Source organism: Macrobrachium nipponense, chromosome 4 (genome assembly GCF_015104395.2).
Source record: "Macrobrachium nipponense isolate FS-2020 chromosome 4, ASM1510439v2, whole genome shotgun sequence".
Classification (NCBI taxonomy): Eukaryota; Metazoa; Arthropoda; class Malacostraca; order Decapoda; family Palaemonidae; genus Macrobrachium; species Macrobrachium nipponense.
The window spans coordinates 48757774-48776259 of record NC_061100.1 but is presented as its reverse complement, the minus strand read 5'-3'; the positions used below and the strand labels follow the sequence as shown (position 1 = coordinate 48776259).

Below are 18486 nucleotides of genomic sequence, written 5' to 3'. Positions count from 1 at the left end.
AGGACGCCACGGACAGCAGCGCCCCTAGCGGACATCCTTAAATAAAACAACTAAATACATCTTGTCCTGCAAGGGGGAAACAAACCATAAAAAGGGGGGGTTTCATAGGGCGACACGAGCAATCACCAGAAATAGATTTTTCCTTCGTCCAAAATCCCTTTTCTGGGCTCAGCTCGTGTCGGCCTATGAAAGAGTACCAGAGAAACAGACAAGATGGGAAAAAAGGGACAATGAAAAACAGCGTAAAATGATGGATATAATATAAGTAAATCAATTACAGCATACAATCTAAGCACTTAAACTAACTTATACTAAAGAGTAAAATAATAGAACGTTAGTAATCTTAAAGTACTTAAAATGGTAAATTTACAGTAAATTACAGTGATGCATGTAATATAAACAAAAGGGGATTTACTTAACAAAATTACAAAATATACAAACTCATGTGTCCTACCCTAGCATAAAAATAAGGGTAGGTACACTGAAATCCATCATTAATACAATAATTGCAAAATATACAAACATATTGTGTCCTACCCTAGCATAAAAATAAGGGTAGGTACACTGAAGTTCATCATAAATACAAAAATGGTGAATATATACAAACATATTGTGTCCTACCCTAGCATAAAAATAAGGGTAGGTACACTGAAGTACATTATCAGTACAAGTGTGGGTGTCCCTAGCAAAAAAATAAGGGACAATCCACTATATGATTCAACGGCTAAGGCTATGATATTCGAGTAGCCTGGCGATAGGGTGAGGCATGTTGGTTGATGTAGGTAGAAAGGAGAACCTGGATCTATACTACAACTACTATACAGTATCAGGGGAAACTATGTTTTCCCGCTGCTACTGCTGAAAACTTTAAAGATTCCAAGGACTTTAAATAATGCGTTTAAAGACTGTCGGGGATTTCCATCCAGTATACTTTTTAAGATCCTCAAAATTCATATGTTGAAAAATAAAAAATTAATCGAGGTGGCTACTCCTCTGATATCATGTGCTTTTGGGAATGATTCAGGGTTGGCTTGCTTAATGAAGTAAAGGATTTGTTGTCTAATACCTTTTACTGACAAGGTACCACCTTTTTCTCTCATGAAGAGAGCACCTGAGGATCTTGAAGAAGTACGAGATAGAAAGGCTCTAAGAGTTGATACTGGGCAGAGAGAAGGATCCTGTGGAAGTGGGATAACCTTCCAAGGAGCCCACCTTGCAAGAGGATCCTCATTTTTAGCTAAAAAAGCTACGATCCGGAGCAAGTAGAACTTCTCCTGATGGGAGGAATTCCACATGACCCGCATCCCTGGATAGAGCCGACAGTTCTGAAATTCTAGCTCCTGAGGCTAGGCTTAATAAGAATAATGTCTTCCTCAGGAGCATTATGAATGTACAAGCTGAGTTGTCAGTATCTGAAGCTAGTTGAGGACATCATTTAAGAACCATGAAACTGTAGTAGGCCTCTGAGAAGGTCTAAGTCTAGCACAGGCTTTGGGGATAGTGTGAAATAAGAATCAGTCAGATCTATCTGAAAACCTACTTGAAAGATTTTCTTCAAAGCCGACTTATGAGTGGTAATAGTGATAGCTGCTAAACCTTTTCAAACAAGGATCTGAAAAAGGATATAGCCAGGTTAACTGTCATGGTTGTAGTGTTCGATTCTTTCAAGAAAGATGCTAATTTTTTAACAGCTGAGTCATATTGTCTAATGGTTGACTCTCTCTTATCTGATTCCAGGAAGAGAATATTCTGTGGATCAATATCAGCATCTTTATTAGCCGCAAACTTCATGAAGTCCATAAAGTTAGGGTCTGGAGAATTCCTGAGGAAGCGAACACAGTCCTCATTTGTACTGATTGTGATAGCTTGGGATTGGGGATCCGTTGAGGTCGGAGACCCAATTCCAGAAGGAGAGGATACCAGTTGCTCTTGGGCCAGTCCGGAGCAATCAGAGCTACTATCCCTTTGAAAGACCTTAGGTTTGCCTTAGGAACTTTGCAGAAAGAAGATTCACTGGAGGAAAAAATTATTTAAATTTCCGGAAAAATATAAATTCTCCTCCACTGATTCCAATCCAACGACAGGGCGTCCGTGGCATAAGCCAGAGGATCCAGGTTGGGGGCCACATAGCAAGGGAGCTTGTGGTTCGCTTGTGAGGCGAAGAGATCCACTTGAAGACCTGGGACTCTCCGGCCTACCCACTGGAATGACCCGTCGTCCAGAGACCACTCTGATTCCAGAGGAACTGACCGGGACAGGGCGTCTGCTATCACATTCCTTACTCCTGCCAGGTGAGTGGGCAGACAGATGCCATTTGTGCTTGTTTGCTAGAGCAAAGATGGCTATCATGACATGATTCACATGCTTGGATTTGGACCCTCCTCTGTTGATGCAATGAACTACTACTGCACTGTCCAAAACTAGCCTTAGATGAGACTTCTTCGGGGGAAGCAGTCTCTTCAGTGTAAGAAATACTGCCATTGCTTCCAACACGTTTATGTGGAGCTGGCGAAATTGAACTGACCAAGTCCCCTGAACTTGTTTGAACTGAGAGTATCCCCCCATCCGGACAGGATTCATCCGTGTGAATTGTTAACACTGGAAGGGGATATTGAAGGGTACTTTCTTGGCTAAGTTCTTTACTTTTGACCAAGGCCGTAGTTGGTTGCGGAGGATCTGAGGGATTACTGACAACTTGTCTCGATATTTGGAGTTCGTACACTCCCAGTCCTCAAGGCAGTGAACCCATTCCCGCTGAGCGTGATCTCTACTATACAAGACCGACTCCTTAGAGATCTTGTCTTCCCTCGTCAGAGCCGTTGGCGTCAGCCTAGCATAACCGAGAAAGGCTGCTCAGACCCGGAGGTAAAACTCGGAAGTCCTCAATCCTTCGAGTTCCACACTCCGAGATAGAGATCATTCCATCTTTGATGGAGCGTAGGCAGCTATCTCCATGGGTTCTCCAGAGAGAAAAGCTGGCAAGAGTCATAAGGCGGGAGTTGAAGAATCCCAGTGCTTGACGCTGGGGAGACTGGGGGAGGAACCTGAGATAGCCCAGCTACTCGGTCCTCATTTTCTCTCATTCTGTTAGAGAGATCCTGGATTGATTGGCCAGATTGAGACAGAGTGTTTGACAACTGTGCAAACATCTGCTCGAACCGTGACCCCAGTGCGGAGATTTGCGAGCCTACCAGCACGCCCACCTGTTCCATCACCCCCTGCTGAAAAAGCAGAGGGATCAAAGGTGCTAGTACCTTGCTACCCCTACCGGCGTAGCCGGAGTGGAAGCGGTGGAGGCGGGAGAAGGCGTGACTCGGCGGGAGCGCGAGCCTTCTCCTTCGAAGCCTTGCTTCTGGAGCTCTTTGGGTGAGAAGAGCTCGGCCTTGCTTTCACCGCATCGGCATAGGAAGTCGACGACTTCTTAGCCGAAGAAGACGAAGACGACTTCTTAGAAGTCGTCTTGGCTAGAGTCTTCGGTTCTCTCTGTCCCTTCGCCCTTTGGGGTACAGAGAGAGCAGGGAGAGCGGGTAGGGATCTCAGATCCCACAAAGCCTTGGAATGAAGCACTAGAAGAGGGGACAGGAGAAGATCCAGAAGCACCCAAGGAAAGACCTTGGGCGCCCGACACACCTACCTCTACCAAATCAAATCCTCGCCACGACCTACCGCCATAGGCTCGATGTTCAGGTCCAGGGCAGCGACGTCCGGGACCGACTCCTGGAGGCTACGACCCCAAAGGATTGCTGGAGGTCTTGCTGGATGGAGGCTATCAGCGGGGCAGCGGACAAGGGGTCAACGTAGCCCGTCGACTTGCCCGCGGGGAAGATCTGGACGGCCAGCTTCTTATCCAGAATGTAGGGCTGGCCTTTGGCGGCGTTCTTCCCGAAGCCGCCCACCCACGCTTTCAGGGTGGCGAGGGCGACTTCCCTCACACCGGTAGCCTGAAAGAAAGGCGAGATTAGCTGCCAATGGTGGAACAGGGTTAACAAACTTACGACTAAAAGTTGTTAGTAAAATGATAAGTAAGCCTATAACCGGACCTTACCCATCATCCCAGCTGGACCGACCGCCAGGTCGTAGCAGATGGCGCAGGCTTCAGGGTGCCAGACGATCGTCTCGTTGTAGGACGTGGCACAGGGGGGGGCGTGAGACCTACACTCATCATGTCCACAGGGGTCGAACAGCGTCGCGTTACACGCTGGGACCTGGCAGTTGGTAGCCTGTAAGTGGAAAAGTACATGAGTACCAAGTAAACACTTACAGTCTAACAGATGCTCCGCTGGTGCCGGAGCGATAAAGTTAGATTAAACCAGAGCCCCGCCAAAATACGTGTGGTAACCAGGTTGGTATCCTAGGCTATGGCTCCGCTGATGGCGGAGACACAAAAGGAAACCAACCAGGAGTGGTGGTAATGGAAACCACGACGGAAAATAGCGGGGATGGTAGATAATAATAATAATAATACACAATTCATTGTAAAATATTGTACAATTAGGGTATATCCTTAAATTAATAATAATAAAACAAACCTCTCTCCGCCCGTCTACTAGAAGAGTGCTAGGTAAGAAGTAAGCTCCCTTCGGATTCCCCCTAGCGGGGGAGAGATATAAGGATATAGTAGGCAAGCAACCGACCACTAGTAGTGCCCGCCCCCGCCCGCTAGCGGAGCCAGTAACCTATAAACCAAAGGTGCCCCGGCTGCGACGGAAGGCTCCTTTCGTATAGCAAAGGGGGGTGGCTGAGCAACTGGGGAGGGGGGAGGGAGGTCTCGGCAAAACACGGCGGGAGCGAGAGAGGAGGCATGCCTACTCCTCCCCGCCTCACCGGCTACCCGCATGAGGAGACCCTGTACCTCATGAGTGGTCGCCCTATACCCCCCGCTGGGAGGAACCCTGGCCACCTCCGAGTAGGAGAGAGAGAAGGCGACTGAGGTTGTCAAGACAACCAAGGGGTCCCCCAGCTCCTCCCTATACCAGAAAGGGAGGGCAGGGGCAGGGTAAGGTGCGATGGAACACGTGACCGCAAGTGGCCTAGGCCGCGCGAGCAACACAACCGTGAGAAGGGACCACGTGAACCAAGCTTGAACCAACAATTACAAGGAACAAGCACCTAGGCTAGCCTAACACCTAAATAAAATAAATATATACATCGAAAAGATGGAAGAGACACTTTTAGTAAAAGAGAAAGAAGCCCAGGAGGAGGCAGACTGTTCCAAGAAACAGAAGCCTACTCGGAGCCAGCGATAGCCGATGAAGAGCAAGAGCCGGGATGCTGGGCCGGAATAAAATAATAATAATAGCCCTAAATACCGAACTAAGAGAATGGTATAAGGGCTAAACTAGCTAAAACTCGATGTAAAACAATGAACGTGATAAAGTAAGCCCATAAGTATAAGAGTCCCCAGTATGGAGGACCGGGAATTCTTACGAGGCAGCATGGCCGCCACGAGATAACCGGGGGAACCGTATATGACTATTAAGAGGAAAATACTGGTACCCGGAAGATAAAAAGTGGTAAAATATTACTTATGAGTTACTTAACTTAGCCGTGGCAATTGCAGAGCGTTCCATCGTCAGAAAATAAGGATAAATCCTGAGATAGCACAACAACAAGGAAAAATTGCGGTCTTGTACGAAGCGCTAAAATTTAATGGATGTCCGCTAGGGGCGCTGCTGTCCGTGGCGTCCTCTAGTAGTAGTAGTAGAGGCTGCATCGCCCGTTGGTATCAGCTCTCTCTTGGGGGGATTCTGATAGGAAGTTCTAATTGGTGTTTGTCTCGTGGTAGTGTTCCACACTCGCCCCTATTATCATACCGACACTTCTTTTTAAGAGTGAGCGAGTCAGTTTTACTGACATTTTCTTAATTTTGTTTTTCTCTGGTAATTTTAGGCTAATTTTACCTAGAAAGAATGATATTAAGGATCTTTCATAGGCCGACACGAGCTGAGCCCAGAAAACATAAAACAACATGGTAAATGCATCTTAAAATAAATATAATGAGTACTGCTGAAGTGCAATCGAGACCAATTAGTATGGGAGACCAACTGGTGCAAGAAAGCAGGGAATCATCATGTGGCTGGCGAGCCAAGAAGGCAGCGCGGGACCGGCAACGCATGTGTTATCGCTTGCACACATAACCTAAGATAATTAGGCATAAAATGTCAAAAACCGTCTCAAAATGATCCCAAACATTAAAGGCAGTATTTAACTTGGATGCAGAAGCTTGAAGGTCCATGTTGACGATGAAAAAAAATTCCAAACGAGCGAAAAACACAGCACAAGGAAAAAACGCGTGTGGTGTGAGCGATGCTATCGAAAGGAATGTAAACAAAGGCGCTAGTCGTAGTAGTAGCGGGTAGCGGGGCCTTGCATTGGCTCCTCTGTAGAAGAGGGATATTGAGGAAGGAAGAACCTAAATGGCAAGGGACCTCTGGTAGTGGCTTCCACTTGCCCCAGATACCATACCGACACCTTTATTAAAGGTGAGCGAGCCAGTCTATTCTGGCATTACTATTTTAGTTTTTTCTCTGGTAATTATAGCAATATTTTACCTTAGAAATATCCACTAAAGGAAGTATTTCACAGAGCGACATAGGCTGAGCCCAGAATACAGTAATTTGTGGTTATTTCTTTAAGAAAAATACTACAAATACACAAATTTCCAACGAATAGTAGGTAGATATGGTCCATAGAGAAATCCATGAATACATGAATGTGCTAATGCCAAGGAAGTGAATACAGGGGTATTTTCATTCTCAACATTCGCAGATTTCTCTATGGACCATATCTACCCATTATTCACGTATTCATGATACAGGCAGTCACCGGTTATCAGCAGACTCAGTTAATGGCGGTCCGGTTTTATGGCGCTTGTCTAGCACCATACAATCTGCGATTTATGGTGCCATGGCGAGCCAAGCTTTGGTTATTGGCACCATAAGGTACCAATAACAGAGTTATTGGTACCCAGCAGAGGCACCAGTAACTGAACCTTGGTGTCATAAGCGCCATAAATTGCCAAGTTTCAGTTAATGGTGGTTTTCGCTTATCAGCTCCCCACCGACAACGGAACCCCTGCTGATAACCGGGGACTGCCTATATTTTACTATGAGAAGTATGCACAAATTACTGTATTTTTACATCAATTTCATGTTTAAATGCACTTTCTATGATAAAACTATTAAAAAAACCAGGTACATATAAGCATTTTCAGTGGGTTTTTCTTGAGTTTGAACCAACAAAATAGGTGGTTCTAAGCATTTTTATAGGGGATCTAGTATTTGTGGATCGTAGCCAATTGTGGGGGGATGTAGAACACATGTATCACAAATACGGGGGTCCACTGTAGTCTATTTTTATACTTAGTGCATAATATTTTGTACTTAATTTACTTATCAAAAGTTAAACATCTCTTTCTTTGAACTTAATTTCTTCTTTCTCTGATATACTAGGTGCAATCTACAAGAAGTTCAAAATTTTACATCTCAACTAGGCCATGTGCATAATGTAGACTCACTAATTTTATTGCTTAATAAGTCAAAGACTATTCATGATAATCCAATTCTGATGGAAACACAAAAAGAGCTATAAGCAATAAAAGAAATAAATTCAGGTGAAATACACCTCCATTGGGCCCCTTACCCTATATTCTGGAGCTAGTTTTTTGTAATAAGGATTTGCATGAAATCCACAAGGAATTATGAAAAATACTCACCCTTCAACCTCTCTACAGCCAAGTCATCAAAGTCCATTAGTGAAATATAACCATTTGGAGGTGCTGAATAAAACTGCAAACTACATGGATATGACCGGTCAATTTCTATTGTATTTCTATTCCTGCGTCTGGGTTTTGTTCCAAACTCCATGGTCAGTCACTTAAAAAGAAAATAATGTTTGAGAGAACAAGGAAAAGGGTAAAAGTATAATGAAAACTGAACAAGGGACCTCCTTGACACAGACATATTAAACCCTATTCTTATTGAATAAGAATAAAAAAATAGAACAAGAACAAAGTACTGTAACACGATCTTCAAAATAGTATTCTGTAAGCATACCATGTGCATGAAAGTATATTCATAAAGTGTTGCAAGATTAAGCAAAGTGTGTCACCTTTAAATTGCAACTGTACATAGAAAAAATTTCAAGAGCAAATACATACATTACATTTTAAAAGTATGATATTGTTATAATACAATAAAGTTTCATACATACTTACCTGGCAGATATATACATAGCTATTCATATTTTTTCTGTCGCTTGGAATGTAAACAACGTTTGCAGTTCCTCCTGACTTAATTTTTGGATTTCATTGCCATCGATCTTCTGGGCGCTCTTTTGCAGGGAAGTACTGGATCTTTGGTTCGGCATACGCATATTAATTTGTTTTAATAACTCAAAGTGGAAGAATTTCTTCCACCCTTCTCCAGTCTTGTGATTTACTATTGTGGATGTTCAGGATTTTCGGACAATGTAGCGCCAACCAGGAGCCTTATGCTAAAACAGGCGTAAAAAACGCCAGAGGCAGACAGCCCCAAGAACACTGTCATTGTCTGATGAGGAGAAAGACCGGGCCTACAACCTGACACAGATGCGCTAGATGCGAATATATAGGACGGATAAGAGTGTCCGATGTGGACATTGCCAGACATCCTCGAGACTCTACCAAGCTCGAAGCTCGGGCAAGTGGGGAGGAGCCAACCAGGCTCGAGGCGCCAGGCAGAGGCGCCAGGCAGGCGCGAGGTACCAGCCAGCCGCGAAGCTCCAGGCAGGCGCAAGGCGCCAGGCAGGCACAAAGCGCCAACCTGGCGCGAGGCGCCAGCCAGGCTCAAGCCAGGCTCTAGGCGCAAATCTCCAGCTAAGGCGCGAGGCGTCAACCAGATGCGAGGCGCCAGTCAAGAGAAAGGTACCAGACAAGCGCTAGGCTCCAACCAAGAGCGAAGCACCAGCCAGGCGCGAGGTTCCTGCCAGGATTCAGGCTTCAGACGGGAGAGATCCATTTCAAGAAAGCCCTGGTCTTCTTTGAAACATGGAGATCTCCTAAGCACTTCATAAGTGACTTGATTCCTTCAAACAGCTCAGAATTAAAAGCGCAGGAAGTGCGCGCTTTTGCAAATTCTTGTTCTTTACATAACAATATGTCATATAAGGCATATTAGCTGTGTTGTACGGTAGGAGCACTCTGTGTTGACTTCTCATTACACAAAGGATGTCAAGTTAACCTACGAGGGATCCTTCTCTTTTTGGTTTATACGTTTCTGCGGATACGTTACTGGGATAAGGAGCAGACACTGATCCTTAACTTTGAGTTAAAGTTTTTTAACTTAGTGAAATTATTGGGGTTTTTGAAAGGAGTGTGAGGATAACTCTTTTCAATTTGAGCGCGAACCCTCGTGTTAGGATCAGGTGATCGGGATCGGTGTTGCGCTCCTTCATAAGGTGTATTGTCATAGAAGTGGTCCAGTACCCATTGACAAAGTCCTTTCAGGCTCTGCCGAGTAAGCGGTTCATACCCCATCGGCAGACCCACAAGAACTCTTAGCCATAGATCACATATCTCGCTAAAGTCTTGAGGTGATGCAGACTACCGGGCAACAGCCACGAAGTCTACCACCTATCAGATAGGAACCAAGGTTTATTTATACCTACAACATATGTTGTTTACCTGTCTATTCCATGTTAGCTGTCTCTTACCCTCCACCAAAGGGTGTCAATCAGCTATGTATATATCTGACAGGTAAGTTGATTGTATGAAAATGATATTGTTATAATACAATAAAGTTTCATACATACTTACCTGGCAGATATATATGATTAATGGCCCACTCCGCCTCCCCGCAGGAGACAGGTGGAAGAGAGAAAATATGAATGGCTGTTGGAACGCGGCTCTCGCCTGGCTGGCGCTTCTCGCCTGGCTGGCGCTTCTCGCCTGGCTGGAGCCTCACGCCTGGTTGGCTCCTGGCTGGTGCCTCGCGCCTGGCTGGCACCTCGCTCCTGGCTGGCGCTCAGGGCTCTCTTAGTTTCTTTCAAAGTGGGAGTTTTCCAACTTCTTTCCAGAGAACGCGATAGATCGTCCGAACTCCAAACATGTCCACTCTTTGTCTTTTTGGCTGTAAGATGAAGAATCGGACGAAGAGACGCACTTTTTAAGGATGCCTTTGCAATGGCGATCCTTGGCAGTCTGGGATGCTACAGATCCTGCCAAGGGGACGCCTGATCGGTGGGGATTCTCCGTAACCTCCGTAAGGCTTTTGACATTCCTTCTCCTCTGGGCCTGGGAGCTTGGAAGAGGTCTAGGCCTGGGAGTGAGACAGAGCCGATCAGACGCACCCTCCACTGCACTGGGATCACTATACTATTTACTTCTTACCTTTTTAAGAGCTCGCCTTTTGAAGCCAAATTCATTAAAAAGTTAATAAAAGCGTATGCCAAACCAAAGACCCAGTGCTTCCCTGCAAAAGACAGCCCAGAAGATCGATGGCGATGAAAAACGAAAATCAAGTCAGGAGGTACCAACAACGATGTTGACAGTACCACGACAGAAAATCTGATTAGAAAACAGGAATAGTTCCTATTCCTGCCACCCAGCGGCAGGGCGGTAGATCACCTGACCTACCTGTAGCGTGTGCCGCAAAATTTGAATTTCTGTCGGGACGACGGAGTCTAAAGCTAAGTATATATGACAGGGAAGTTGAATGTATAAAAACCAGCGACTACCAACCCTTATCACGGTGGACAGGTCTTATTCACTCGATATTTAAATGGTGAAATAAGAATACAATTACAACTCCAAGCATGCCATTCAAAAGATTGAAGTTTCGTCAACATAATGTGATATATGAAAGCCCCATACGAACTAAAATAAGCATGTGACGCTCTTCGTAAAATATGTTTTCAAGGCAGTTTTGAAATCCAATATGGTGGCTACCGTGGGATGTACAGGTTCTGATCAGTGACGAAAATCATCTTTCCCAGCCTTCCCAGCAATCATTTGAACAATGTTAGCGTATGTATGTAACGTTTATTGATCTTACTCAAGATTGCAGTTGTAATCAGCACAATAAAACAACATTTTGTTGCCTATATTACTGAAAGTATGAAACTTTTTATTCCCAGGGTCATGGTTTGAACTGAATTCATCCTTACCTTGTAATCGGTGGTTTTTACCCTTACTGCCATCACAACTGAAACTCCACAGTGCTTATTTGATTGTTATTATACACATTTTGGTCTCAATTCACTCCACATTGCACTTTAAACCAGTTGCTGTTCCTGGTTCCTAAGCGCGCGCGCCACAAACACAGTTACGAACAGCAGACGACGAAACTGCAAAGTTTTATTCCCTAAATTGTTTACTTTACTCGTTATTTAGTTCAATTTACTTTATTTTTTAAAAATTTTAATTTAATTCATGTATATTATCCCTTTTTTGCAACCAAATTACCCCGAAAAATTACAGATATTTCTAAAGTAGATACAATCAAATGTTTCTAACGTTTTCGTACATCTGGCTGCCGAAAACCATGGAGGAACGACTATGGATAAGTGGATTATATATACATTTTTTTTTTTTTTTGCTATTTTGTTTTTGCTAGCACTTTTCATTGATTTCAGTCTATATTAGTATTTTGAATATCTTTAATAACCGTATGCCAGAAATAAATTAATGTTTGCATGCTAAGAATGGCAAAAGTTGCCACATTAGTGGAGGCTTCACACATACGCCGATTCATTATTAAAAACTGTTTCCATGAATTCTAGTTGTCAGTAGGAATGCAATAATGATAAAATTGCTTTAATATTTATGTATATATACTTCCAATACATAGCCTAATTTCACCAATTTCAACGTTTTGTGTGTGGTCGTATACCCAGTTTGGAGGGTCAACACAACATACGATGGGACAGGGAGGAGAGAGAGAGAGAGAGAGAGAGAGAGAGAGAGAGAGAGAGAGAAGAGAGAGAGAGAGAGAGAGAGAAAAGGAAGGCGAAGGAACGAAGAAGGAAAGGGGTGGTGGTGGAGGGGGGGGGGGGGGGGGAGTGGGGGGGGGGGGGGGGGGGGGGGAGAGGGTAGGTGAGCTTTATATGCGTGTTTCGTATCCATTTCTGCATAATGGAGTTTTTGTCTCTTGGTCAGACAGAGGACAAGTGTCGTTATTCTTTACGATTAGTGATTCACCGATACCCTTATAAATTACGGCACTGGGTGTAATGCACTATAGCAAAATCTCGTTCTGATATGAGTGTTCGTTACACAAATAGGTATTGCCCAAAAACGTGCTTTCACTGTCTCTGAAACCCATAGTAGGTATGCTGCTTAGTTGTCAATCAAGTTTTTTGTAATCAAGTATTTTTTACAAGCTAGCCATTGAATAAATATGATATTGTCATGATACAATAAAGTTTGTTCATACTTACCTGGCAGATATATATATAGCTGTATTCTCTGACGTTCGACAGAATTTCAAAACTCCCGGCACACGCAGTGGTCGGCCAGGTGGTTAGTAACCATTCCCGCCGCTGGGAGGCGGGCGTCAGGAACCATTCCCATTTTCTATTCAGATTTTTCTAGACCACTGTCCCCTGAGGGGAGGTGGGTGGGTACTTGATTATATATATCTGTCAGGTAAGTATGAACAAACTTTATTGTATCATGACAATATCATTTTGTTCATGACACTTACCTGCCAGATATATATATAGCTGAATCCCACCCTTGGAGGTGGGAAGGGACAGAATAGAAGGATTTTGGAAACAAATTACTACATGCAAATGATTTACATCTTGGTTCCTTACCTGTTAGCATAGCTGACTTCGTGATTACTGTCACCCAAGTCTGCTTCTGCTTTACTAGAGTTTCCAGCAAGGTAGTGACCTGTATAGCTGGAGAGTTCTAGATGATCTGTCAACGGGAGCGTGACCACAATGTGACTAGACCATTTTGACCATACCCCGAGGACAACGAAGCATAAAAAAGGGATTTTGACGTAAGAAAAATCTATTTCTGGGCGAAGAAGCCGTGTTGCCCAGTGAAATATGTCTGCTTTAGCACTATTTCTAGTAAAATATTGCTATAATACCAGAGAACTGCTAAATTGGACATGTCAGAAGCTTCTGACTCGCTCACCTATATAAAAGGTGTCGGTATAAAACTGGGGCGAGTGTTAAACCTAGCCCAACTAAGTTAGTCCCATAACTTTTAGGCTAAATAAAGGGAAGTCCACCTCAAGCGGCGACCCTACAACCATAAAAAACAACACCATAAATTAAAAGCACACCTATCCATTTTCTAAAGGATGGGAATCGTGCCGCTTCATGTCCCCATTACTATATCTGCGGAAATGTACGGTCCCAGCGAGTAGCAATTCTCATATGTCGCTTTCACATCTCTGAGGTAATGTGAGGCGAACACAGAGTTGCTTCGCCAATATGTGGCACTCAAGATATCACCGAGTGCCATATTCTTTTGAAAAGCAACCGAAGTCGCTATAGCTCTGACTTCGTGAGCTTTAATCTTCAAAAGACTAAGGTCACTATCTGGACAGGAAGCATGAGCCTCCCTGATGGTGCTTCTTAAGAAGAACGCTAGAGCGTTCTTAGACATTGGTAATTCTGGTCTCCTGACCGAGCACAGGTTGTCCGATGGACCTCTACATTGTTTAGTTTTCGCCAGATAAAACTTGAGAGCCCTGACAGGGCACAGGACTCTCTCTGGTTCTCGTCCGGCAACCTCTGATAATCCCTTGATTTCAAAGCTCTTGGGCCAGGGGTTGGATGGGTTTTCGTTCTTAGCTAAGAAAGAGGGACTCAGAGAACACACCGCATTGTGTTCTCTGAAGCCCACATGCTTACTCATGGCCTGAATCTCGCTAACCCTTTTCGCTGTTGCCAAAGCGGTTAGGAAGACAGCCTTTCTAGTTAGATCCTTCATCGAGGCAGCAAGCAAAGGTTCAAACGGGCTTGACATTAGAAATTTCAAGACAACATCTAGATTCCATGACGGAATTCTAGGTCGTGGAATCTTTGAGGTTTCGAAAAACCTCAAAAGATCGTGCAGATCCTTATTATTCGACAAATCCAAGCCCCTCTGCCGGAAGACTGTCGACAGCATGCTTTTGTAGCCTTTGATCGTGGGCACTGAAAGCTTGTCAATACTTCTAAGGTGTAGAAGGAAATCGGCAATCTGGCTCACAGAGGTCGTGGAGGAGGAAATATCTCTCCTCTTACACATCTCTAAAAACAGCCCACTTCGATTGGTAAACAGCTTGAGAGGATGTTCTTCTAGCGTTGGCAATAGCTCTTGCCACTGCTCTTGAAAAACCTCTCGCTCTGGCCAACTTTTCGATAGTCTGAATGCAGTCAGACTCAGAGCGGAGAGGTTTTTGTGATACCTCTCGAAGTGGGGCTATTTGAGTAGATCGATTCTTTCTGGTAGAGTCCTTGGAAAGTCTACCAGAAATGACATGACCTCTGCGAACCAGTCGCTTGCAGGCCAAAATGGGGCGATCAGGGTCATTCTTGCTCCTTCTGAAGCTGCAAACTTCCTTATCACCTCTCCCAGGAGTTTGAATGGAGGGAAGACGTAGACATCCATTCCCTTCCAATTCCATAGCATGGCATCTATCGCTATCGCTCCTGGGTCGAGAACCGGGGAGCAGTAAATTGGGAGCCTCTTTGTCTTCGATGTTGCGAAGAGGTCTACTAATGGCCTCCCCCAAAGTCTTCACAACTCCCGGCAAACTTCTGAATGGAGAGTCCACTCGGTCGGAAGCAGCTGATGTTGATGGCTGAGAAGGTCTGCCCGAACGTTCTGCACTCCTGACACGAACCTTGTTAGTATCGTTATATCTCTCATCTTCGCCCAGAGCAAGATATCCCTCGCTGTCTCGAACAGGGATCGAGAATGCGTCCCTCCCTGTTTCTTGATGTATGCGAGAGCAGTGGTGTTGTCTGAATTGATCTGGACAATCCGTCCTATAATTCTTCCCTCGAAGAATTGCAGAGCCAATCGAATTGCTTCTAATTCCTTGAGGTTTATGTGCCAGGACCTCTGTTCCCCTCCCCAGAGGCCTGACACTTCCTCCTCCCCCAGTGTTGCTCCCCAGCCTGTCATGGACGCGTCTGAGAACAACACTAGGTCTGGGCTCAGAAGCTTGAGAGACAGTCCTTCCGATAGCTTGACGGGATCGAACCACCACTTCAAATGGTCTTTGACCGACTGAGAGATTCTCAAAATTTCGTTCAAGTCTTTTTTGTTCTTCCAGTTGTCTGCTATGAAAAACTGAAGAGGTCTGAGGTGCAGTCTTCCCAGAGAAACAAATTTCCCCAGCGAGGAAATGGTCCCCAGCAGACTCATCCATTCCCTCGCTGAGCATATTTCCTTCTCTAAGAAGACTGATACTTTTTCTAAGCATTTCAGCCGACGTTCCATGGATGGATAAGCTTGAAAAGCCACTGAATCCATCTGAATCCCCAGATACACGATGGACTGTGTTGGGATCAGATGGGATTTCTCGAAATTGACGCAAAGGCCTAGGGCTTTTGTCAGCTGTAACGTTGTGTGAAGGTCCTCCAGACACTTTGTCTTGCAAGACGACCGGATGAGCCAATCGTCTAGATAGAGTGAGACTCTTATGTTCGAAAGATGAAGCCATTTTACTACGTTTTGCATCAGAAACGTGAAAACCATCGGAGCTGTACTTAGTCCGAAGCAGAGGGCTCTGAATTGGAAGACCTGTCCTTTCAAGACGAATCTGAGGTACTTCCTGGACCGAGGATGAATCGGGACATGGAAGTATGCGTCTTGGAGATCCAATGACACCATCCAGTCCCCTGGTCTTAGTGTTGCTAAAACAGACTGTGAAGTTTTCATCTTGAATTTTTCCTTTCTTAAGAAAAGATTCAGTCTGCTCACGTCCAGGACAGGTCTCCATCCCCCCGACTGCTTCGGAACCAGGAATAACCTGTTGTAAAAGCCCGTGGGATTCAATGATAGAACTCGCTCTACTGCTCTCTTCTCTAACATTTGATCCAGAAGATCTAGCAGGATCTGTTGTCTCGAAGTCTGGTAAGATGGCGACAGATCTATCGGTTCTGTGCTTAAAGGAGGTCTTGAGAGGAACAGGATCTTGTAACCGTTCTCGATAACTTCTAGTGACCAACTGTTCGCTCCACTTATCCTCCATGCCTCTGCAAAGAGAGTGTGTCTCGCTCCGACCGGTGTCTGAAGGGTAGATAAGTCATTTCTTTCCCCTAGACTTTGAAGGGGCTCTGCCTCTAGGGAAGCTCCTCCCCCGAGTGGAGGCTCTCGAGGGAGCTCTGCCTCGAAAGGGCTTAAAATTCTTCCTCGTAACTTGCGTAGTCCGGGAAGAGGGCTGGGCAGCAGGACATTTTGAGGATTGAGATAAAAGGTCCTACGTTGCTTTTTCCTGAAGATTCACTGATAGATCTTTTATCATTGATTGAGGAAAAAGATGAGCCGAAAAGGGGGCGAACAACAGTTCTGCTTTCTGTGTGGGCGATACTGATTTCGATGTAAAGCTGCAGTAAAGCGCACGTTTCTTCAGGACTCCCGACGCAAAATGTGATGCCAATTCATTGGAGCCATCCCTTACTGCTTTGTCCATACATGACAAATTACTAGATAATTCCTCTAAAGAAATAGAGTCTGGACTTCTAGACTGCATATCTAAGACCCCCAGACACCAGTCAAGGAAGTTAAAAACTTCTAGTGTCCTGTAAATACCCTTAAGATGATGGTCTGTTTCCGTCATCGTCCAGGATACTTTTGCTGACGGAAGGTAAGATCTTCTAGGAGCATCAACTAAATTAGAGAAATCACCTTGAGCGGAGGCAGGGATCCTTAAACCTGCTTCCTCCTCCGTTTCATACCAGATTCCTCCTCTACCACTAAGTTTTGCGGGGGGAAGAGCAAATGAAGTCTTGCCCTTCGCCTTCTTCGATTCCATCCAATCGTGAACCCTTTTGAACACCCTTTTTGTAGAGAGGGACGTAGCCATCTTCACAAATCCTGGCGTCTTCCTTGCCTTCGATGAAGATAGTTGAGAAGGCAGAGAGAGAGGAACTGGTGCTTGAAACTTATTAGGAAACAAGTCTTTCAAAAGGCGAGTCAGGGTTTTATAATCTGAAGAAGATGAGGCTGAAGACTTCTTCATCCTCAGGACCATGGTCAGTTAAATCTTCTTCTTCCAATGAAACAGCCGAGGTGTCCTGTTTCGAGCGAGAAGAGATTAAAATGATATTGTCATGTTACAATAAAGTTTTATACATACTTACCTGACAGATATATACTTAGCTATAGACTCCGTCGTCTCCGACAGAATTTCAAATTTCGCGGCACACGCTACAGGTAGGTCAGGTGATCTACCGCCCTGCCCTGGGTGGCAGGACTAGGAACCATCCCCGTTTTCTAATCAGAATTCTTCTCTTCCACCTGTCTCCTGCGGGGAGGCTGGGTGGGCTATTAATCGTATATATCTGTCAGGTAAGTATGTATAAAACTTTATTGTAACATGACAATATCATTTTATACATTCAACTTCCCTGCCAGATATATACTTAGCTGATTAGCACCATTGGTGTGGGTAAGAGACAGCTAAACTACTGAAATAGACAGGTAAACAAACATATGTTGTAGGTATTTATAAACCTTGGTTCCTACCTTATTAGGCTGAAGACTTCGCGGCTACTGCCTTGTAGTCTGCTTAGCCTCAAGAGCCTCAGCGAGATAATGATCTATGGCTAAGAGTTCTTGTGGGTCTGCCAATGGGGTCTTATCCACTTACTCGGCAGAGCCTAAAGGCCTTTGTCATTGGGTGCTATTCCACTTACATGACAATACACCTTGTTCAAGGAGCACAAAAACCGATCCCGATCACCTGATCCTAACATCCATGTTAGTTCTAAGATTGTAAGGAGTCATCCCCGAACTCCTCACAAACAACCAAAAAACTCGAAACATAATTACACTTTCATTACAAAATATACAAAAAAAAAATTTTTGTACTCCCCTACTAGTCATACATACCCTGATCGCCTACCAGCAATGACACTCTGCTCCCGTGCGACAGTAGTGAGCTTGCTACTAGAAAACCAAGCACATATCTGACAAGAGGGTTTATGTACGATAAAAAACACAAAATTAAGGATCAGTCTTTGCTCCAAGACCCAGTACTGTATCTGCTGATACAAAAGGACCTAGCGAGAAGCACTTCTCATAGGTCACTCTCACGTCCTTCAGATAATGAGATGCAAACACTGAATTGCACCTCCAATATGTAGTCTCGATGATATTCTTCAGAGACATATTCTTTTGGAACGCCAAAGACGTTGCTACTGCTCTTACTTCATGCGTCTTGACTTTTAGAAGACCGAAGGAAGGATTCCTCCGAGCAGTTCTTGTGAGCGTCCGTAATAACGCTTCTCACAAAGAAAGCCAAGGCGTTCTTGGACATGAGTCGTTTGGGGTTC

At 44.6% G+C, this 18486-nt stretch overlaps 1 protein-coding gene across 3 annotated transcripts in view; it reads right to left on the bottom strand.

Moving 5' to 3' along the window:
• Positions 1 to 18486, bottom strand: part of LOC135210923 (DNA primase large subunit-like) — a 290700-nt gene that overhangs the window by 218838 nt on the left and 53376 nt on the right. For all 3 annotated transcript variants that reach the window (XR_010313592.1, XM_064243889.1, XM_064243888.1), the window contains exon 2: positions 7715 to 7874. Coding sequence is in view for 2 of the 3 variants with exons in the window: in XM_064243889.1 (XP_064099959.1) it covers positions 7715 to 7865 (151 nt within the window). In the remaining variant the exon portion in view is untranslated. The remainder of the gene's footprint in view (positions 1 to 7714; positions 7875 to 18486) is intronic.